The sequence below is a fragment of the Lepidochelys kempii genome, chromosome 26 (genome assembly GCF_965140285.1).
Source record: "Lepidochelys kempii isolate rLepKem1 chromosome 26, rLepKem1.hap1, whole genome shotgun sequence".
NCBI classification, from domain to species: domain Eukaryota; kingdom Metazoa; phylum Chordata; order Testudines; family Cheloniidae; genus Lepidochelys; species Lepidochelys kempii.
Window position 1 is genome coordinate 13,249,167 of NC_136405.1, and position 22,251 is coordinate 13,271,417.

The 22,251-nt window shown below is 53.7% G+C and overlaps 2 protein-coding genes across 2 annotated transcripts in view; both read left to right on the plus strand.

Moving 5' to 3' along the window:
- The window catches only part of PROM2 (prominin 2), a 39,025-nt gene extending 27,211 nt beyond the window's left edge, over positions 1–11,814 (plus strand). The window contains exons 16-25 of the mRNA XM_073324755.2: positions 819–965; positions 2,038–2,109; positions 2,302–2,394; positions 3,021–3,074; positions 5,493–5,573; positions 5,925–5,993; positions 7,381–7,470; positions 8,725–8,831; positions 10,070–10,156; positions 10,341–11,814. Of these exons, the coding sequence (XP_073180856.2) occupies positions 819–965; positions 2,038–2,109; positions 2,302–2,394; positions 3,021–3,074; positions 5,493–5,573; positions 5,925–5,993; positions 7,381–7,470; positions 8,725–8,831; positions 10,070–10,133 (777 nt within the window). The 3' untranslated portion in view covers positions 10,134–10,156; positions 10,341–11,814. The remainder of the gene's footprint in view (positions 1–818; positions 966–2,037; positions 2,110–2,301; positions 2,395–3,020; positions 3,075–5,492; positions 5,574–5,924; positions 5,994–7,380; positions 7,471–8,724; positions 8,832–10,069; positions 10,157–10,340) is intronic.
- A 6,234-nt stretch (positions 11,815–18,048) lies between these two features.
- The window catches only part of LOC140903668 (calsenilin), an 83,088-nt gene continuing 78,885 nt past the window's right edge, over positions 18,049–22,251 (plus strand). Inside the window, exon 1 of the mRNA XM_073325328.2 lies at positions 18,049–20,250. Within this exon, the coding sequence (XP_073181429.1) occupies positions 20,236–20,250 (15 nt within the window). The 5' untranslated portion in view covers positions 18,049–20,235. The remainder of the gene's footprint in view (positions 20,251–22,251) is intronic.

The following is a 22,251-nucleotide window of genomic DNA, read 5'->3' on the forward strand; positions in this document are numbered from 1 at the left end:
GAGGTTGTGGTGGGAAGGGAATTTGGCCTTGCAGTACTGTGCATATAACGTACCATGCCACTCCTCACCTAGAGGGCTCATGCATGAGGCTTAAAGGGCAGGATGCAAAACTTGGGGCCTAGGAAAAATACGAATGTGTGTATAACCCACTGAGGTTAGCTCCCTGCCTAACCCACAGAGGGTGTGAGTCTATTAACAGTCCTAGTTAGGACGCTTTAGCTCTGGAGTTTCCCTGTTCAATCCCCAGTGTATCAGCCTGGATGATAACCATCCCTTAAACACTGCAAAATAGCATGAGACTAATTTCTCTTGCATGCAAAATGGGCCCTATCTGTTCAGGTTCAACATTCAGCATTTCCAAAGGATGCTGAGTAATTCATCCCCCAGCAGTGAGCTGGCTTAAGCGGGCCGAATGGGAAATCTGGGTCTGAGACGAAGTGTGTGTCTAAGAGGGAGGAACCTCTCAGATGCTGGGTGAAGCACCATACAGGTTCTAATGTTGCGCTGTCCTGCTTTTATAGCACTAGGATAGGACACACCAATTTGTCTTTACTGGGTTAACTGGTTTGGGGGGCATCTGATTTGTCTTTACTGGGTTGACTGGTTTGGAGGCCGTTCCATAGATCTAGCTCTTCTGGGCTGACTGGTTTTGTGCTGCTAGGTAGGAGCAGGGTCACCCAGTCTATAAGGAACTAGGGCTGGATCCAAATCAGGAATCAATGGAAAGGCTCCCCAGGACTTCCCTGTGCTATGGGTCAGGGCCCTAGCCAGGACCAGCACCCATGGGGCTCACGGTCATGGCCCTGCCTTGCCCTCAGTACACTAGAGACTTCCAGAAGCATCTCAACAACTTCAACCTCCAATTTGAAGAAATCCACTTCCTCGACGGGGCTGGGAGACGGGACCTGGAAACCTTCCAGCAGAGTGGGATCGACCAGCTGGACTACCCCATGTTCCAAGCCGAGGTGAGGAGTGCCGGAGCAAAGCTGCAGCCAGTGCGGTGACATCAAGCAGGGGGTTGCCCTCTCGGTTTGCATCCTCCACAGCAGCCCTTCCTCCCGTGGTGTCTGGGAAATGCGGCTGGCTGATCGTGCTGCTCCGGCCTGGCTCTCATGCTTGCAGATCCTGGGTCCACTCCCAACCCTCCCCTTATCCTGATGGAGGCATCTGCCCTGTGTACAGATCCCCTGCCTGTTTCCACTGCCTTTGAGCCCATCCCACTCCTGGATAAGGCTTGTCAATATGCGCCCACTCCCTTTGCCTGTTCTCCAGCTGGCTCCCTTCTGCCTCACAGTGGCAATTACACCCAGGCAGACACCCCAACCCCATCCTGTCTTCCTATCCTTCCTTGCTCCCACTCTCTCGGACAGACTCTGAGCACCTTGTGTGAGCTAGAGAAATAGTCTTCTCCCCAGCTTTACCGATGGGGAAACTGAGGCATACAGAGGCAGCATATTGGGTAGGGGATTAAGGCATTGGACTGAGGGCTCGGGAGACCACAGTTCAAGTCCTTGGTCAACCACAGACTCCTCTGGGTAAATCACATAATCTGCCCCATGCGTCAGCTTTCCATCTGTAAAGTGGTAATAATCCCTCGCTACCTTACAGGGCCCTTTGGGAGGGTAAAGTCCATTAATGATTGTGATGGGGGCCATATAAATAGCTAGACAGAGTTGCCTAGATCTCACAGGGAGTCAGTTGCACAGCCGGGAATAGAACCCAGGAGTCCTGAACCCCCCACTCCCTGACTTTAACCACCTGAAAACACTCCCTCTTGGTGGTTCATTGTAAAGGGAAGGGTGAGGGAAGGGATCCCTGTGCCCTCAGCCCACGTTCTGCCCCAAGTTACCTCTGAGCGTTGAAGCCTGTGGGGCGGCACGGCTGTAGCTGAAATCAGGGCCCCGTCGATGGTTTGTGGGGTAACGTGCAGGCCGGAGGCTTATTGCTGGTGCTCAGGGAGTGTTCATAAAGTGTGCCCCGCACTTTGGGACCCTTGGCTGACATGGGGCTGTTCATGCGGCTGGCTCCTTTCTCCAGATGCAGAACCCTGTGGTGAGGACGAGCCTGGAAGACCTAGCCAGGGACCTCGAGGGCCTCCGAAAAATTCAGGTGAGCGCAGAGGCGACCTGGAGGAAAAGGAAGGAGTGATCCCCAGGGGCAGGGAGGGGAGATGCATGTGCTTTGCCTCCTGCTGCCAGCGATGCCACCCATAGGGCTCCTGTGGTTCCCAGCCCCCCCATAGGGCTCCTGTGGTTCCCAGCTGACCAGAAAAGCCATCAGTGACTCTGGTGTCCCCCACAGAACAACATCACAATAGCAGGACGGCTGGCCAATGAGTCCCAGGCCCTGTGGAAAATCCAGAACGGCACCGTGCTCACCCAGGAGGCCCTTGTGGTGAGTGTGATGGACTGAGCAGCGGTCACCTCCAGGCCGGGCCAGGTCCGGACCCCATCCTTGACTTAGGAGCTTTGGGGAGCAGGGGCCATGGCTCAGGCCTAGCCCTGGTGGCATGATGCGTGGGAAGGGCGCAGGGCATCACGGGAAGCCTCCATGGGGGTGTGTCATTTGCGGGGCGGGGACTGGGGGCTGTATGACAGACCCCTAGGGGCGTGAATCCCAGACTAGCCGGCATAGGGGAAAGGTGGAGGGAAGATTCCTGGATCCCACATTGTGGACGGGAGTAGGGGTGGAAGCAGTGACTGAAAAGTGGCTGGGGGAGTGGGGGGAGCATAGGCCAGCTGCGCCCAGTGGGCTGCTGGAGTTGGTCCAGTTCTTCCCGGGCAGGTGAAGCAAAACCTGTGCATGCGACCGGGCAGCCACCGCTGAGAGCTCACATTGGGAATGGCCATGAAAAGCAAACCCCCCGGGGCAGGGCCAGGGCTGAGGCCTATGGGTGGGAGGTGGGGAGGGATGGCTGTTCTCCTCCTGTCCGCCCTTTGAGGCCGTTGGGCATCAGGCTGCCACCCCCCGCCCTCCCTTGAAGTGGAGGGGACACATCTGAGCCTCCCTTTGCCTTGCAGGTGAAGCTGAATGAGAGCGTACAGTTCTTGTCCGCCATGGCACCCCACCTCCAGGTACGGTTGCCGGGGGAGACCGTCCATCTGATGGAAAGGCCACTGGGAGGGAGGAATGATCCCACATGAAGGGGGTGGGCAGTGGTGGTCCCAGGTCCTGGGAGTTACAGGCACAAAACACCCTGCCCGGCCCTGTAGTGACCATAAGGAACAAGGCCTCGGGGCTCCATTCCCAGCGGAGCCCAGGGACTTTACCACTGCTGTAGGGAGATGGGGAGCAAGCGGTGGCTTCATGGCCAGGAGCTCCCAACCCCCTGGCGCAAAGGTAAGGCACCTTCAGAGGGGCAACACAACAGTCTGGGTGTGTGCACGAAACACCCCACAGACGCTTTCACGGACATCATCCAGGGCCCGACCCTGACCTGCAGGGATCCCCCGCTCCTTTTCTCGGGGCGAGAGGGGAATTCAGTCCCCGGGGTCATTCATTCTCAGATGGCTTCCTGCCTTGACTCCCACCCTGATCTGAAGGGACCCCGCTCTTGTGAGGTGACCCACCCTTGGTCAGGACACGCTCTTCCTCTCTGTGTGTCCCCTTCCCGTGAGTGTGTGAGTGGCTCCTTATTCCACGAACCTCCCTCAATCTGAGCCCTTGGAGAGAAGGACATTTGCCTTCTATTCTCTCTGTTCACCTAAGCCGGGTTTGCCCTCTACCCTGCTCCCCGCCCCGACTGCCAGGGACCACCCCCTTCTGGGGAATGGAGAGACTTCAGTCCCCTTGAGTTGGGCTCCCAAGTCATTTAGGTACTTTAGAAAACCCCCTCCCTCAGGGACAAGGTGGGTGAGGTCACATCTGTTATTGGACCGATGTCTGTTGGTGAGAGAGACGAGCTTTCGAGCCACGCAGTCCTATCTGAGGAAGAGCTCCGTGTGGCTCAAAGGCTTGTCTCTCTCACCAACAGACGTCGGTCCAATAAAAGATATCAGCTGCCCCACTTTTTCTCTCTAATATCCAGGTACCAATAAGGCTACCAGTGCATTTCATCCCTCAGGGTTTATTCAGTCCTGGGCTACACCCACACATTGCTCCCCAGCCCTGACCTATCAATCAAGGCTCAGTAATAGTAATCCTGCTTAGGTATACGAAGCCAGTCACACCCAAGGTCCATCCCGCCCAGACTCCCATCTCCGGCAGTGGCCAGCACCAGCTGCATCAGTAGAAGGTGCAAGGAACCCAGCAGGGATGGGATAGCCTCATGGTCTCACCCTACCAGGGTCACCGCAACAACAGGAGAGTAAAGCGGATTCTCCATCCTGATGGCTGCTTGTCCGCAGCTCCTGTGTCGCTCAGAGGGTGATTTGGGTCAGGTGGGCATTTCATGGGGTTAACCCACAGCAGCCACACGAGGAGCCAGCTAATTTTGTTGTATAATGACGGAAGAAAGAACCATCCACCTTCAGTCAATTCCCCACAGTGCTCACTGCCTCCCAGCCTCCACGGCAAATCCACATCACGGTGCCCAGGCTGCCAGAAAGAGACGTCTGTCAGCCCATCTCTCCAGCAGCACAGATCGGCCAGAACCCAGCACCTCATTGGCTTCCCCTTGGAGACCAGATCAAACTCAAAGCTTCCCCTTCCAAGACAACCCTGGGACTGGCCTGAGGGACCATCTCACCCTATTTGATCCTGACCTCCCACGACAGATCTGTTCAATCTCCAGGGTGAGACCGCCTTGTGCAGGAAGAGGGAGCTTCTGAGATGGAAATCCTGAAAGAGATCAACAGCACAGACCCTCACTAGGGCCTCCAAAGCTAGATGCAAAACCCATTTCTATGACCAGTGTGGCCCCTTCCCAACCAAAGACTGGAGATAGTCCCATCCCTGCTGCTTGCGGAAGAGAGCTAAAGAGATCTCTGCGAGCACCACCTTGAGCAACACCAAAAATCAAGCCAAGGCCTGCCCCGTAACCCCCAACCCAAATTCAAAAGTCAGGCTTTTCTGTAGCCATGAACCCCCGTGGCTGACACACAGAAGAGGACGTGTGTCACACCCTGCCCAGTGGCTTCCGGGCACACTTTATAAACACTGGGAGGTGCTCAGATACCAGGGAGATACCTGGCGCCATAGAAGAACCTAGATACATTCCTAGCTACGTGGGAGCTTGGTGTCAGAAGCCAGGAATTCCTGTGTCCTAGGTCCCACCCTACCCCCCTCTCCCCACTCCATGCCTCAGTTTCCCCACCTGTTACATGAGGATAGTGACATTTACCTCTTTCCCGTGGCTGGTGTGAGGATCAGCGAGTTAATTCTCATGCTGCTGCATGATAATCCTACCTCTCCATCCTTAATTAGAAACTCCGCTCCCAGAATTCCCCACCTCAGAGGTCAATCTCCCTCCCTCCCCATGATTCCTAGCACCATTCAGCTCTCCAGTGCCCTCTAAGGTGCCTCTCTCCTCCCCACCCCCTTTCTCCCACCAGCCCCTCTTGAAACGGACGATGGCCGAGATCGCCCTGGTCGAGACCATGCTCCCGGGGCAGGTGCAGCGGCTCCTGAGACATGTGAGTGAGGAGGGGACCTTAGCCCTGCAGCATGCTGGGCTGGGGTGCAGCAATCAGCTGGAGGAAACCGCAGAGATGGCTGCATAGGGGGAGGGGGACGACTCCTGCTCCGTAAGCAGCTCCATGGGCCCTGCCTACAAACCCAATGCTTGCTGGGGCATCTGGGACTGCAAACCAAGAGAGGTAGCATGACCTACAATGGGGCAGATCCTGGGTAGCTGGAGATCCAGCCAGCAAACCCAAAGCCTGTATGAGCCTACTCTGGGCCAGGCTGCGCCCTGGGGCCCTGATTTCCTCACCAGCCCTTTGGGAGTCAATGTGTGTCCTTCAGGCTGCCTTCTGTTCCTGCAGGAGATCAGCTGCTTCACAAGGAAAGAACTGGGCTATTTCTCGCAGTACCTGAACTGGGTGAGACGCACGGTAGGTGCCAACGTCCGCAGAGGAGCCCCGTTAGAGCAAGGGTTGCTGCTGTTGTGATTTATTTGTATTACCATTGCGGGTTGGAGCCCCAGTCCCAGACCAGGAGCCCATTGCGTTAGGTGCTGTACAGACACAGAGCAAAGTGGTGACAATCTAAGGCTGTATCTTCAAAACACTGCAGCTGCACTCAGTGTAGACACTTACTGCAGTGATGGGAGGCGTTCCCCAGTAATCCACGTCCCCGGGAGGCGGCAGCGAGTTCGGGGGAAGAATTCAGTGCAGCCCTGCCGTAAGACAAGAGACACCAGATGGAGGCAGGCAGCTGGGGTCTCAGCCTAACCGGTGTCAAGTTTCTTGTAGGCATCAAGGCAAAGGAGAGGTTGAAGGAGGCTAGTGAGTGAGTTTTGTGGATGAATCCAGGGAGCGCCTGCCCAGAGTGAGGGGCAGTGCGGGAGAAAGCAGGAAGGGGCTTGTTTGAAATGTAATGAGTGGGCAGTGGTGGGTGGGATCGTGACCCGTAGGCGGAGGGAGTCGACCTTTCAATACTGAATGAGAGGTGATAGGACGGAGATCGGTCACAAAGGTCCTGGACAGTGAAGACAAGTATCTGATGTTCGGTACAATAGAGAAGGAGCTGGCAAAGGGCGTTATGGTCGAAGTGACAGACTTGGAGAATGATCTCCCCGAAGGCATTCTTATTTTGAAGCCCCCTCCAATGCTACAGGGCAGCATGTAACCGAGTGGGGCGGCTATGCAAGTACCCCATGGGATGTTCTTGTGGTTAAAGGGCTGGCCTGCAGCATGGGTTCGATTCCTGGCCCTGTGTGACCGTGAACAAGCTGCTTGTTGTCGCTCTGTGCCTCGGTTTCCCCTGATTTGAAATAGAGATAACAATCCCGACCTCTTTCCCAGTACTTTTTAGCCATAGGTCTCAAAGCATTTTACAAACGACGTCCGTGTCTTTGCCCCCCATTACAGCAGGGGAAACCGAGGCACGGGGAACAAAATGACTTGCCTTGAGATCACTCAGCACAGTAGTGGCAGAGCTGGAAATTGTGTCCCACTCCAGTGCCCCCTCCACTGATTCCCCACAGAACACCTGCCACCATGGGGATGGACCTCCAGGTCCTTGTGGGGTGTTCGGAGATTAGGGTGATGGATGCCAACTGTGAACGTGAGTGAGCCCTGTCAAGGGCTTGGCTCCCATTGTCACGGCCAGCGCAGCACCTGCCATGCCCAGCTCTGCGGAGAACCGAGCCCCGAGAGTGCATCAGAGCTGGCCGGCAAAGACCAGCTGGTTGGGTATCTGAGCACAACTGGGTTGGTGACTGTCATCCTCCACCCAGGTCACTGCCTGGATAACTTGCTGTCTCCTCTTTTGTTCTAGCTGACTGAGGACGTGGCTTCCTGCCAGCCCCTCGCTACGGCGCTGGATAACGGCCGGGTGATCCTGTGCGACCGCATCGCCGAGCCCTGGGTAAGGACAGCAGGACCTGCCACTCCTTGCTGCTGCCTTGGGCTTAGACCCCATTCCTCCCTGCCCCGAGGAATCTGTTCCTGGCCAGGGTTGAGTGGGCATGAAATTGGGGCCATGAAATTGGGGCCTCACTGTGCAAAGGACTGCACAGGTACATAGTAAGACAGTCCCTGTCCCTAGAGCTCACAGTCTAAATAGACATGGGGTGGGAGGGGAGACTGAGGCACAGACAGTGGGTTGCCCAAGGTCACTGAGGGAGAGCACCCGGGTCTCCCGATACCTAATCCAGCGCCCGATCCACTAGGCCACGCTGCTTCCACCAAAGGGATGTGAATGGAACAGAAAATGAGATGCAGCCCGGGGGCCAGCGCGGTCCTTGCTGCGACTATCTCGGTCCTGGCATAAGCCAGATCCGCTCCTGTTGATGTCAGGGGACGCGGGCGCCACCCTGGCTGACCTCTCACACCGTGTCCTCCACAGCTGTTAGTAATTGAAATCAGCCCCTCCACCCCACCCTGTCTCCTGTGACCCCATCTCCCTCTATCTCATTGCCCAGTCGTGGTGCTGCCAGAGACAACAGATGCAGAGAGGGGATAAATGAGGCTGTCTAATCTTGTCTGAGCAGCCTAAGTTGCCCAGGGGAAGATGCAGCCTTGGCTGAGATAGGCCAGTGCCAGACGAAAGCAGCCAGCCTGGAGGTGTCTATGTACCGCCCAGGGTACTCTCCTCAGCAGGGTGGGGAGAAGGGCTTCCAAAGATTCATTGCATGGCAGGATTTCCCAGTTCCCTGATCTGGCAGCAGGAGGGGGACCGTCTACGGACGGACCTAGGAAACGATAAATATTGGCATGCACTGGCTACTGTGTGTGTGTGTGTGAGCACATGCATGCCACTGCCCTCTGCTGGATGGTCTCGGAGCTGTTCCACTGTGTGTCATAGGCTCCCTACTACCAGCCAGTGAATCCCTCTGAGTTAGGACCCCACAGGGCATGCCTCTTACAGCCCCTCTATGGAGTAAGGTGGCGACTGCAGGCCAGAAGCTAATGGCATCGGGGCAGTGACCAAACTTCCATTGCCTTCATCAGGCCCAGAAATTGTCCCTTGAGCAAAGGGTTAGAGGCTCTCTGTCCAACCTGCTTCCATCTGTATCCAGAGTAACCGAGGGGCTGGTTCCCCCCCGGGGTGGGGTTTTGCTCTCTCCCCCCCATGCCCCGCCCAATGGAGCCGATCAGGGTATTTGTTGTGTCCTTCCAGAACGCCTTCTGGTTCAGCCTGGGCTGTTGCACCTTATTCCTCATCCCCAGCATCATCTTCGCTATCAAACTTACCAAGCACTTCCGCCCCATCAGGAACCGGCTAATGTAAGTGGCAGGCGCTGTGGGTGCTGGGCCCTGTGCTCCACCCGTGTCCTCCCCATGCCAGGACAGCAAGGGACCCACAAGAAGGGGGAATGCACCGAACAGCAGCTGGCAGGTGTTGTTCCCAGCTGGAGGAGACGTACGGGCACAGCTGGGAATCACACCTCCTGGCTGCTGTGTAGACGTGCTCCTAGAGGGACCGCATGTGAGCCACCCCTGTAAATGCCCCATCAATAGGCCCAGCATTGGCAACCCTGGGCACGTGCCCAGCTAAGGTCCTCCGGTGTCTCTCCATGTAGATGCTCGGCAGGAGCCCAGCAGCACCTCGATACAGAGGGGTATTTACCTATAGGCGGGATGGACTGAGGCCAAGGGCCACAATCAGGGGTCGAGGAAACGAAGAGGGAGATGGATAAAGTTCCATTTGCTTTTGATCCAGTCCTGCGCCTTACAGGCATACTGGATGGATCTCTGATCCCTGCAATCCTGTGTCCAGTAAGCCCATTGGACGGATCCCTTGGATCGTGTCCCCCTTTGTGCGCTCCTTGAATCCTTGGACACAGAGTCACAGTTCTTGTGCATACACGGAGCTTTACCTGTTCGCAGAATGCCGTGACAGCGCCTGATGCAGCCTGCAGGGGGCACAAGTGCAGGGCACTTATTTCCTGTTCTTAGGTGCAGCCACATCTGGAGTGTTGGCCCAGGAGAACAGAAAGGGTTAACCCCCCAACACTCCACCCGACTGCCCTCGAGGGCTCCCCCTCAAACGTGCCTGGAGCCCGTAGGCCCTCGTCCCCGTACACGTAGGGTGAATGCCACCCCTGTGCACTGGACCTGCGTGTGGTCCATGCACCATTGCACACAGGGGTTAGTTAAGTGCTGCAAGGCTCTGTCAGCTCTTCTGCCCAGGGCTCAGTTCCCTGAGAGGACGGGATAGATCCAGGAATTGCGGTGCATAATTCAGAGGCAGATTAAGGACAAACGGGTAACTACCGTCCTGAACCACAGCCTGCCCCAGGCCTATCCAAGCTCAGCTCACTGAATTCTCCCATGCCCCTTGTTACTGTACGTTCTTAAGGCCCCTGAAGTCCTCTACAAAGAGAAAGTCATTTTACCCACTAGAGTAATGCTGCCTCCTCTGGGGCAGAGCCTGGCAGCTGTTTATCTGGCTGCAAGGTGACAACAGAGATAATACTGGCTTCTCCCTTAAGCTCCCTCCTTTTCTTCCCCACCACCTGCAGCTCTACTGCCTCAGAGGAGACCTATCCCTTCCACATCCCCCGCGTTACAGCTCTCAAGCTATAGGAAGAGGTCTCCGGCATCTCCAGGTAAGGGGGAAACTAATTAATTTGGGCACTCCAATCTCTGTGGTGGAGGACTCCTGAATCTGAGAGTCCTGGGGCTCCCCAGGAGTCCTGGAATTCCAGACCACTGGTCCCAGGCAAGCTCTAGGTGGGCTTTTGGACCTTGATGTCACCTGGGGATGGACGTTCTTGGACCTCTCTTTTGCAGGTCCTCTTCAGAGCTCCTGGACCCCGAACTAAGGTTTCTCTTGGGGATCCTTAGTGCCATGGGACTCTTTGTGGATACCAAGCTGCCATGTTGCGAATATTTCTGGAGGTCGCCCACCCCGCTGAGTCGAAGCTGCCCCCGAGTTCTCCCATAGGTTTCCATCACAGGTTTTCTGGGGGGTCCAGTCTATTCATATCTCCCCAGTAACTGCTCAGGAGTCCTTTCACTTGTAGGTCTCCTGGGGAAAGTGCCTGGATTCCTCCCAACGCCAGAACCGCCCCCATCAGAGACACTTCCCTTCCACTCTGCCTCGCCCTCCCCATGTTACTTCTGAGCTGCTGGAAGAGACTCCTGCAATGACTCCCGCATTGGATATCCCACCCCTCAGCTCTTTCTCCCAAGTACCCCCCTCTGCTGACCCCCACTCCCTGCAGCGCCAGCATGGCAAGGCAGAAGGGAAAATTCGTGCCGCATAGCAGCACCCCTCCAGGGTTTGACATCTCCAGCCATCCCAAAGGGGAGCCATTAAAACCCACCGATGCCCATGTTTCCTCCTGGGTTAATTCATGTGTGCGGCTTCCTCCCAGCTTCAGGCTGCTCTATGGTTCCAGCAAGTTTTTCTTAGGATCTGAGAGGGAGCCTGCATGGCTCTCATCTTCCTCCCTGGTCTTCTGCAAACACACACACACTGGGCTGTAATGCTAAATCCACCGTGCACAATCCCTGCCCGTGTATCCCACAGGCAGCACTGCCAGAATGCAGGGCTCTCACTCGTTCAGGTTATTGGCGGTTAAGAGGATGCATATACAACCTGATGACTGGTCAGGGCTCGTCCCCTTAGAGATGAGCCTGGACCAGATCCCCAGAGCCAAACACTCCCCAGTGCTGCCAAAGCCCAGATCTGGATCTGAACCCGGCACCCTAGTCATTGTCTCACTAATGGGCCACACACAAACCTCCGCTCCACAGATCCAACCAGATGGGGGAAGGGGGGATGTGAAATCCAGATCTCAGTTTTGCAGCTTGGGCTCATCTCTGCTTCCCAGGTCAGGGCTCTTGCCGGGACTCTTGCTTCTATGTCTGCTGTCCCCGGCTGGCTCTGGAGCGCCAGGCTCACAGAACGTCCTGTCACTGCTGCTTGGGTGAAAACCTACCTGGGTCTTTGGAGACTTCTCCAGGTGGTGCACGGTCCCTGCTGCCAGAGGAGAGGACACGGGTCTAAATTCGACCCCCAGCTGGGAGATCGCCCCTTCTGTCCCCAACTCTTGGCACCGAAAGGAAACTGGTCTGACTCTCTCTGGGGTGAAGATGGGTCCTTGTGCTTCTCTGGACTTCTTTCTGCCAAAGGGCAGGCTACCACTGTCCTGTTGTATTTTAACCCATCCTGGAACGCCTCAGCATTGGGATTTAGGGTACAAAGGGGTGACAGTGCTGGAGGATGCTGATGCCATTAAAGCACTGGCCCCTTTTCTAACTGTGGCTTGCTTGCTGCTTTGTGCATCCATTCTGGCTCTATGTTCTGGAGGGGAGGGATAGGTGAGGGGCGGTGGTGGTTGGGGTAAATCCTCTAAATTTTCTCAAAACACAGTGGGTTCCTAAGGCATCCGCCCTCATGGATCCATGTCAGAGGCCCAGGCTGGAGAGGAAGGGACTGGGGAGAAACTACAAATGTCCTGCTCTGGTATAGGCTCTGTGTGTGATCTTGGGCAACTCACTTAACCTCTCAGCGTATGTCTTCACTGCACAGTTAGCCCAGGATCTGTGACATTACCCAGGGTACAATCTGGATCCCTCAGTTCTCCACACTTTTACACTGCTTTTCTGTGAGAGCTACCACCCCTGGTCTGCCCACACACAGCCTCCAGCATGTAAGTTACTCCTAATCATAGTGTCTGAGCGCTACGGGCAGCCACTCATGAATTACACTGAGGAGCAACACTAGCAAATTCCCAGTCCTGGCCTTTCCCGCAGAAATGTGTGTCTTGTACTGCCCAGCTCCCCCCTGGACAATACAAGCTCATATAAAGTCCGTCATTTCATTAATAGAAAATGATATGCACAAATTCTGTTCTCCCAAATGGAGTTTCCCAAACACTGGTTTAGATAAAACAATAAAACAAATTTATTAACTACAGAGATAGAGTTTAAGTGACTACAAGTAAGGAGGCATAAAAGTCAGAACTGGTTACAAGAAAATAAAAATAAAATGCAACTAATGCCAACTTAATGAGCTAAGTGAATCCAAAGCAAAGTCTCTCTCCCCCCATGTTCCAACAGTCTCACTGGCTGAATTTCTTTCAGTCAGGCTCTCTCCTCCAGTCCAGTGTTGCTTCCTTGTTCTTCGGATGTTGTTGATGCTATGGGTAGAGAGAAAGGGGGAGATAATTTGGGATATCTTCTCTCCCTTCTTATAATTCTTTCTCTTCTTTGAGAATCACCTCCGGCTGAGGTTGAGGAGACAGAAAGTCTGTGTAGACGGGAACCCCAAGCTGTTTCTTTGTCAAGATGTTGCTCTTTTACCCACACGCTCTTTCCTGCCAAAGAATGATCACTTAACCAAGTGGTGTCCATTTGATTTCTGGCCAAGGTGTCAGCTAGCCTTTTGTCTCTGGGGAACTGGTTTGTGACGGCTCCTCAGACCTGGGACATGCCTTAGTAATATCACACAGTAGAGTCTTACAATTTTACATACACTCGCTACACATATTTTACTAGGACAATAATAATCAGCAAATTACGAGTTTTCAGCCTCACAAAATGTATCACAGTCTTGCAAAAGGGTGAACATAGGGGTTCAGATGGTCACAGGATCTTATCTGGGTTTTAGCCCAAACTCCCTACTGTGCACACAGTACCTCTGACTCGGGTTTGGAGGTGCTTTAAGTCCAGACTAGCCGATCCAGCTTTGAGCATGGGTTAGAGCTCCATAACCACTCCGCAACGAGGAAGCAGGCAAAACTCACTTGAGTGCTTCCAATCCTCCAGCGCCCTTCCCAGAATTGTCCCCAATGAACCGACAAATTCCCCCACAATTTACTGGGGGAGAAAATCCTTGGGTGTCTCAGCACAAAGAAGCCTGGGACACGCCTCCACTCCCAGCACAGCCACCATCAAGGCAAACCTGATCGGCAGCCCCTCCATGGCCCCTGATTGGGCCAAGCATGCCCTTTAACCATGGAGGGTGCTCCAGGAAGCTGTCTGTGCAACCTGGCAGTACCCTGCTCTTGTTCCCTGCTTCGGAGCCCGGCTCTGTTCCTTGGCTTGACTCTTGATCCCTGACTCCAACTGCGATCTCTGACTAGCCTCCCGATTCCTAACTCTGGTTCAGACCTTTGGCTTGACTCCCGGTTTCTGGCCCTGGCTCCTGCTCCAGCCACCAGGCCCGGCTCGTGCTCTGACCATTCTGACTCCTGGTCCTACCCGCTAGGCCAGACCGCCCATGTCCCGGTTGTGCCAACACTGATGTTTGGGAGGTGCTCGGATACTACAGGAATAGAGGCTGCAGAAGGGATGGGGGACCAAGTCTTACCACTGATGTCTGCAGGCTTTGCAGCAGTGCAAAGAGCATTGGCCCATTGGAGTTCAGCGCTTAAATACCTTTGAGGACCTGGGCCTTTGTCTTTGGTAATAGACACCCCCCACACCCTGTCTTGTTCCTACTCTCCTAGGACAGTGACTCTCGCTAACATCCTGGTTGCCGCGATGCTTCAGGAAAGCCAAAGGGCTCCAGAAGCGTGGCAGGGATCTTCCCCTCCAAGAGCGTTGCTGGGCGGTTTGTCTGTACAGTGGGGGCGGGCTGGGGAGAAGCTGCTCACTTTCTGACATCGCTCAAGTCAGCCGTGCAGGGGGAAGCTAACTGGAGAGAGCCGCTGACAGCCCCAGTTACCAGGGAAAGCACTCTGCTAAGGAGACCCTCATGTCAACCCTTCCCCAGCCCGTCCGCCCAGCGAGGGCTCCTCCAGCCAGCTCCTCTGCCTGAGCAGAGAGGCTCATCCCAGCAGTGAAAGGGGCTCATTAGCAGCCCCAGCGCTCCCCATTTGTGCTTCTTCCAAGCCCTCCACAGATGCTGACAGCTTCAGCCCTCCCATCCCCTGAGAGGGAGCTGCACTGCACATCTGGGGAAACTGAGGCACGGAGCAGTGACAGCCCAAGGTCACACAGTGAGTCCTTAAGCCACGCTGCCTCAGACATGTAGGTGCATGCCCACCCACGCACAAACATGTGCAAACATGCATCGACACACACACACATGCTAGCTGGCGCACATTGGCACACGCCCACATGCCCACAGCCCACATACACTGGCCTAGAACCTCTGACAGACCCCTTCGGGGATCTGTCTCTCTCACACCCTTTTCCAGCGCTTCCACGGCAGGCCACGTACATTCTCATTGGATTGAACTGGATCTCAGAGTAAGCACCGCACCCGGCTGACTCAGTGCTGTGGGGCTGGAACTGACGGGCCCAGGAAATCTGTGTAATTCAAACCCGTGGCTCAGCTAGCCTTAAGCCATTCCCTCCAGGACATACATTTCCTCTGCCGCCTCTTGGTGGGTCAGGCATGCCTTCTGGGCTGTGTGCTCTGGAATCATTCTGGTTGCCGCTGTGCTCAGAGGCAGCAGGGGCTATGAAAAAGCAGAGCCAGGTGAAATTTTTTCAGCCAAAGAAGGCTCCTAACCAGCGGAGGGTGGAGGGTCTGGGACAGGCTCCCAAGAGGAGCAGAAGATGGAGCGTGATAAGTTTATGAACCGGACGATGACAGGGCTGGCTGAAATAGTAGGGCACTGGAGTTGATCATCCAGTTGATCCCTTCTGATCCTACATCCCATGACTCGCTTGCTCTGTGTAGCAATGAAGCCCCTCCAGTCCGGTGTCTGGATATTGCACGGTGATTAAGAGCAAATGCATTTAAAACGGAAAAGGGACAGATAATGCTGGCTAGCACCAGGGGCTTTGCAGGGTTTACGTGCACACCAGAGGGGGGCGCTATGCCACGTGCTGCAGTACAAAGGACAGATTGGAGCTGGCTTCAGGAGGGGAAGGAGGGGGCGAGTGAGGAAGGTTCAGGCAGAGATTAAAAAGCGAGAGTGGGTTTTAACCACTGCTGCTGAGATTAAGGTGGATTAGGGAGAGTTGGGTTGCCAGGGGCTGGGAAGCATTTCTGTCTTCCCCTCCCCCCACGCCGTTCGAGGGGGGTGGGCAGCAGCAGTTTCCACTGCAGATGTCCAGCCCGTCAGGCAAGCGGCCAGTGAGTGTCCTGCAGTTAGGGTCAAATCAGGAGAGGTGCTGAGCATGCTGGATAAAGCTCCCCGCTGGGCAGAGGGCCAGCCTGAGGCCTAGGCTGGCCCTCTGCATGGCGGGGGTGGAATGTCACCCCAAATGATGCTGCCAGGGGCCTCAACAGAGGCTTGAACCTTTTCAAACCCTTGCCCGTGGAGTCCCATTTAGCCAAAGACCGAAGCTTTCTGGATACGGATGCTGGGCTCCCGCAGTCAGGGGGGGTGAGGTTGTAAATCAGGAGATGTGGGTTCTCATCCTGCCCCTGCCATTAGCTTGCTGAGTGAGTGGGGAGGGGGGGGAGAGAAGCCATTTGCTCTCTTGCTGTGCCTCAGTTTCCCCATGTGGAAAATGGCCCTGTGCCCTGTCTTTGTACGGTGCTGTGAGAGCTGAATGGTGGGCAGTATTAAGAACAGGCACCTCAGATAGCAGAGAGCTGCTGTGGTGTTTTGTACAAATGGAGAGACTGGACCTGAATGTGGGCTCATTGACACCAGGGTGGAAATCCAGTGAAGCCAAGAGCCTTCACTGGTGTGACTGAGGTCAGACTCTGCCCCCTCTGGCCCAGTTCAGGTCTGCTGGCTTCCAGTTGCCCTCAATGAGCTTTAACTGCCAGAGCCTTGGAAGTCTGAGCCCGTCCCTCACTTGGTGTAAATCTACTGCCCATGGTGCCAATTTATATCTGCTAAGGATCTGGCCCCAGGCCCCCCAGGGCTCGCTAGTGACATTCAGTTTCACACACAGCGTTAGCGTTGGCCACAAAGGAAAAAATGTGGGGTTTTTTTTGGTAAAGTTAAAAGGATTTTCCCATTTGATCCTGAGGCTAGTTGCAGGACTCAACCCAGACAAGATGAAACATTAAAATAACTTTTTCTGCCCTGTTCTTGCATTGCCCTTCCATCTGGGCCCCGAAAAGCTAAAATCCCACTGCAGAATTTATTCACTGCGGTTGGAGCAAGGAGCTCCAGAAATCAGGTGTGAATACGAGATGGGCCGATGCTTCCCTTGGCATCTCTGGTCCCTGTTTGCAGTCTCAGGGGATACAGAGAAGGAGCCCAGGGTCTCTGATGCTTTCCCGAACAGAACCCAAATTTGCAAACTTTTCACTCATCCAGTCAGGGAGCACACACAATTACCGTGTGACCCAGCTGACCAAACTCCTGAGTCTTTGCGCGTTGCCTGTCTCTTACTCTTTTGAAATGGCCTTTCTGTCGACAAAGCCCCTGTGAAATGCAAACTCCACACCCCTCCTGGGTCCCTGCTGAGCTGTCTGCTTCCATTGGCCTTGGCCTGCGGGCCCTTCAGCACATTGTATTTCTTGTCAGGAGAGACTGAGCCAAACCAGCACCCCAAACTCAGCATTTCAGGGGGCTCACGTTCAAATCCCCATCTCTCTTCGGAGCTGGACCGAACACGGCCCATCCTCAGCTCAGATGGGGCCAAAGTCTTACGAGTCGCTGAGATTGCCACTTGGTGGGGCTGTCGTGATCACAGGCTGACCTGCGCTTTAGAGTTGTTTGGTCTCTCTCAAGGGCACCCCATGGGTGGCAGACCTGACTTCCTTCACCTCTCTCAAAGATGGAACTGCGCGGGTCAAGCACTCTGAATCTCTGGGCAGCAGCCTTTCCTATTTCTCACCCGTACAAACACGATGGGCCCAACTGGGTTCAGCTCCTGCAAACCTCATCCTCCAGGCTTTGCAGTGACACAGATACCGCATAGTCTCAGCAAAGCAGGCAGAGCGCAGGTCGAAAGCTAAACAGGCCTATTTGCTTATCGCCACTTAATCTTCCCTTGCAAGCTCCCTTCTGCCCAATTACGCCCATCTCGCCACTGAAGCCTCTGTGTCTTTCTGTGTGTCTCTCAGGCAACCTCTGTGCTCCAGCTGGGAGGTTGCTTCCCAGCCCGGGTAGAGACTAAAAATAGCTGCGTGGCCACGGTGGCTCAGGCCGGCTGCCCGAGGACGTACCCGGGGGCTCAGGCCCGGTTGGACTGGGGCGGCTGGCCCATGCTCCTGCAGCCACATGGCTAGTTTTAGCATGCTCGAGCAGAGCTAGCAGCTCCGTCCACCTGCCCTGGGAAACATGCTCCCAGCTGCAATGTAGACACCCCCTCTGAGGTTTTCAAAGCCCCTTTGATCCTCGGTTTGGCCTGGAAAGGATAAACTCTGCCTGCCCAGTGGGCACCAGGTTGGGGCCATTTCCCACTTAATACCTTCCCCGGTGTTTCCCCTTGATATTGCCTATGGTAGCCCCTTCTCGCTGTTTCGATTCCTGTCCATTTCCTCCCTTTGATTTGGCTCTCTGCAGCCAGGCAGGATAACATCACGCTGGCAAACTGAAGTGCCCGTGAGATTTATAAGAAATACACATGACGCCTGCCTTCTCTTCTGGGGCCCAGGTTCTCCTGGGGGATCTGAACTGGGATGTGGATCCAAACCCTGGGTTAGCCTCAAAAAACCCAAACTCAGCCCCCCGCCTCACCCTCCTCCCAGTCCAGGTGGGGAAGTAACTGCCCTGGACCAACTCTAGTGGTGGCTATTGTTATTTATTTCTCCACGATGCTCCAGGCTGTCCATGGCTGCCCACAGACATAGAGAAGGACAAGGCCCCCGCCATAAAGAGCCGACAGCCTAAGGACTTGGTCCCTGAAGGGCTTTCAGCTCCCACTAAAGTCAATGGATACTGAGAGTACTCAGAAAAGATGCCCAGCACCTTTCAGGATCAGTTCTTAAATTAGGGCCCGATCCTGCAGCCCTTACTCAAATGAGCAGCTAAATTGTGGGACAGGACATTGCAGAATTTGGCCTGGAGAACAGAAAGGACTCACAGCTAGTCGATGCAGCACAGGGCTGGGAGTGAGGACACCTGGTTTGTTTTCCTACTACTGACCGACTGCATGGCTTTGGGGAAGTCGCTTGGCCTTCCTGTGCCTCAGTTTCCCCCTCTAAACAATAGTTAAAACAGTCATGCCTTTGTACGGTGCTTTGAGACCCTCATATGCATGGCCCGATAGAAGGGCTCAGCGAAATAGCTGTACGGCTTGGATGTTCTTCAAAGGAAGCTGACTTCTATCGCTGCAGCCAGGGTATTCCGGCTTGTTTATTGGAATCAAGCCTTTGATGTCAGCATGAAACGGTGCTGCACAGAATTTCGACGGGAACCTTGTTTGGAAAGCAGCAGACTGCACCCGCCCTAGTGTCTAATGGCGCATGAAGTTGGCTCCTCTGTTTACAACGTTTGCTCTTGAGATTCTACCCAGTTCATGTTGTTGTTCATTATAATTAAGGCTTCGGTGAAGCCAGTGTGAATCTGCCGTTATCCAGGAATCCCGCCCTGGGAGTCCTTTTGTTTCAAGACACAAAACAGGGATCGGTTCCTTAGGCGAATTTTTGGAAGTGGATTAAAATAGGGATCTGTTTTTAGGGCTTTCTTCTAGCACAGAGCACAGGGAACTGCGTCCAGGGCTCTCCTAAGACGCAACAGACGAGATCTCTTCTGACACAGTAACAAGGGAAACGCCTCCAGGGATCTCCTTTGTCGCAGCCCAGAGATCTGTTTGTGGGAATCTCCTGTGACAAAGCACAGGGGTCTATTTGCAGGGGTGAGTTAGAGCAGCATGCATGCAGCCACTCAAAGCACAGGGATCTGTTTGCAGGGATCTCCTGTGATGCCAAGCTCTTTCAGAGGAAAGATTAGGGCAATGGGCTAGTACTTGGGAGACCCATATTCATCTCCCTGTTGTGCCATAGACTTCCTGCGGGACTTTTTCACTATGAGGGTGGTGAAACACTGGAATGTGTTACCTAGGGAGGTGGTGGAATCTCCTTCCCTAGAAGTTTTTAAGGTCAGGCTTGACAAAGCCCTGGCTGGGATGATTTAGTCGGGGATCAGTCCTGCTTTGAGCAGGGGGTTGGACTAGTTGACCTCCTGAGGTCCCTTCCAACCCTGATATTCTATGATTCTATGACTCTGTGCCTCAGGTCCCCACCTGTACAATGGGGCTAACAGCACTGCTTTGCTCCACAGGTGTGTTGTGTGGATAAAACAACAACGGGGGGCCAGATAAGCACCTAAAATAGACTTGCTGGGATCTCCTGGACCCCAGGTCTTTCTCCCTCCAGTGCCTGGAAGTGGAGAACTTCCCCTTTAAGTTTTTCCATGGATGCTAGGAAGCGGCTAGTTCCAGTCCCGTTTTTAAAGGGATTTTTATTTTAGGCTAATTGGCTTCCTTAAAAAAGAGAGAGTGAGAGGGAAGGGAGATGCTATGGGTTCTGTTTCCATGGAAACTAGCAGCCGTAGGCTGGCCGTGTTGCATGTCACAGAGAGGGAATAATGGCCCAAAAGGTAAACTTGGCATAGGGATGGTTCCTTTGTCGGGGATGTTTGAACAAAGACAAAAGCAGCTGCCAGGATCTCTCTGTCCCTATTTGCATCTTGTACGTGGCACGGCAAGAGGAACCAGATGGGAATAACTGTAGATCTGCAGCCAGCATCAGCAACGCTTTGAACTGCCACGGCTGACTCTGGATCTGCCCGTCACCTACCCTGGGCTGTCCAGTGACTCCCGCCTCCGCTGCACATTGACTAACAGTCATCCATCAGACTTCCATAAGAAGATGTTTGAAGACAGGGTAAGTAAAAATAAGATCCTGCCCCGGGTTTGGCAGGCTGAGATCAGGAGCAAATGTTGACTCGCAGCGGGCTAACTGTCCCAAATGACGCACCAGTGTTGCACAGCCGAGACTGGCATCTGGGCACCAGCGGGGCACAAAGTCACTCTTTAACACTTCCCGTAGGTGGCGCTGAAGAGCACTGAGAATGGCAATAAAGGGGCAGGTCAGGCGTCGGGTGGTTGTGACCCTCTCTTTGAGCATGCGAGCAGCTCCCAGGCTTACTTCTAAGGCATCTCTGCCCATGAACCTGATTCTAACACCCTGGACCAACTTCCAAGCTCCTTTACCCAGATGCTGCATGGTCCTTACTACTCAGGCAAACCTCCCACTGCCAGTCACTGAGCGTTTTGCCTGGGTACAGCCGGCTGAACAATGGGAATGGTGGCTGGTGAATATCTTTGTGATTAGCTGCAGCAAATCAGCTGTGCTGGCAGCTGCAGTGGCTGAAGTGCTGGATTGAGACTCAGATAGAGGTGGCTCTGCCATTGGCCTGCCGGGTGACCTTGGGTAAGCCGCTTAGCCACTCCGTGCCTCGGTTTCCCCTTCAGTAAAAAGGGGACAATGATACCAACCTCCTTTGTAAAGCGCTTTGAGAGCTACTGATGAAGAGTGCTATATAAGTGAGATATTGGGTTTTTTTGTTGTGTGCGAGTATCTGGGCAAATGGTCTATTCATTGCTGATCTGGAAACTTTCACATATTGACAACAAAAATTCTCACCAGAAAGGGTGTCATTCACTCTCTTCCAGTTTGAAAAGTTTCAGTCATCTAGTTAAGGAGCAGAGAGGGTCACCATGTAGCAACTGGTTGCAAACATCCTCTAGGAAAAAGCCTGTTTGTGAGGACTATTTGGTGGATGCAAAATGAAACTGGATTTATTCACAGGAATCCTGATCCATCTGAGAATGATTCTTGACCAGAAAAACAGGGCTTAAGTCATCCAATAATTTAGTCACAGGGAATAATAAAACCCAGCTGTAGAGCTGAGTAAAGATCTTAGGTATGACATTTGTTTGCATCATCTGGGATGAGCAGATACTGAGCATATCTACTTATCAGATCAGCACCTGGACCTGAAATTGCTACTGACCACCTGGCTTTTCTGTCTGATTGTTCCTTATCTTTCATCCTCTTTATGTTAAAGTTTTCAGCCCCAATTCACTTAAGCACATGCTTCATTTTCAGTCCCACCGAGGTCAACAGGCCCATTCACATACTTAAAATTAAGTGCTTGACTGAATTAAGGCCTTGGATGCTAAGATAGTTCAAAAGTGCCAGCCTGACGAGGAGAAAATAGCTAAGAGAAGGAGAAAAAGACCAAATGCAAGGTTAGAGCTGATTGAAAAATGGGAATGAAAATAGTTTGGGGCATTTGAACTGAAATTTTTTCCCGACGAAATTAGAAATTTCGATGGAAATTTGCAAACTTGAAAAATTTCAATCAGATAGTTGAAAAAATTGGGGGGAATCGTGAAAATGTGCTTGAATTTTTTCCCTCTTTTCTTTTTTCGATCAAAGTTTGGCTCCATTCAACTAGTTCTGTTAAGTTTAAATAAATGAATCATGAGGAAGAACGCTTTCTTCCACTCATAGGAGAGGCTGCCTGTAAGTATCCGCAGCAAGGCCATTTTACTGTCCTCCTTCCAGCCTTCCTCTGCGGTGATACTTATGCCATGGCTGCGATACACTGGGGGCTGAACTGAGGACCTCTAGCCTAAAAGCACGAGTTACTATGGATTAAGCTAAAGAGCAGCAATGCTCTACAGTTTGCTAGTGATTAGGCAGTGGGTGTGTTGTGACCATTACTTATCACACTGGGCATTGTCATTTCCTTGTTTTCTTGTGCTCCCCCTGTGTCTAGTCAACTGTTGCCTGTCTTGCACTCAGATGGGCAGCTTTTCAGACCAGATCTTTGTTGTGTGTCTATACACCACCCTGCACAACAGGGCCCTGCTTTCT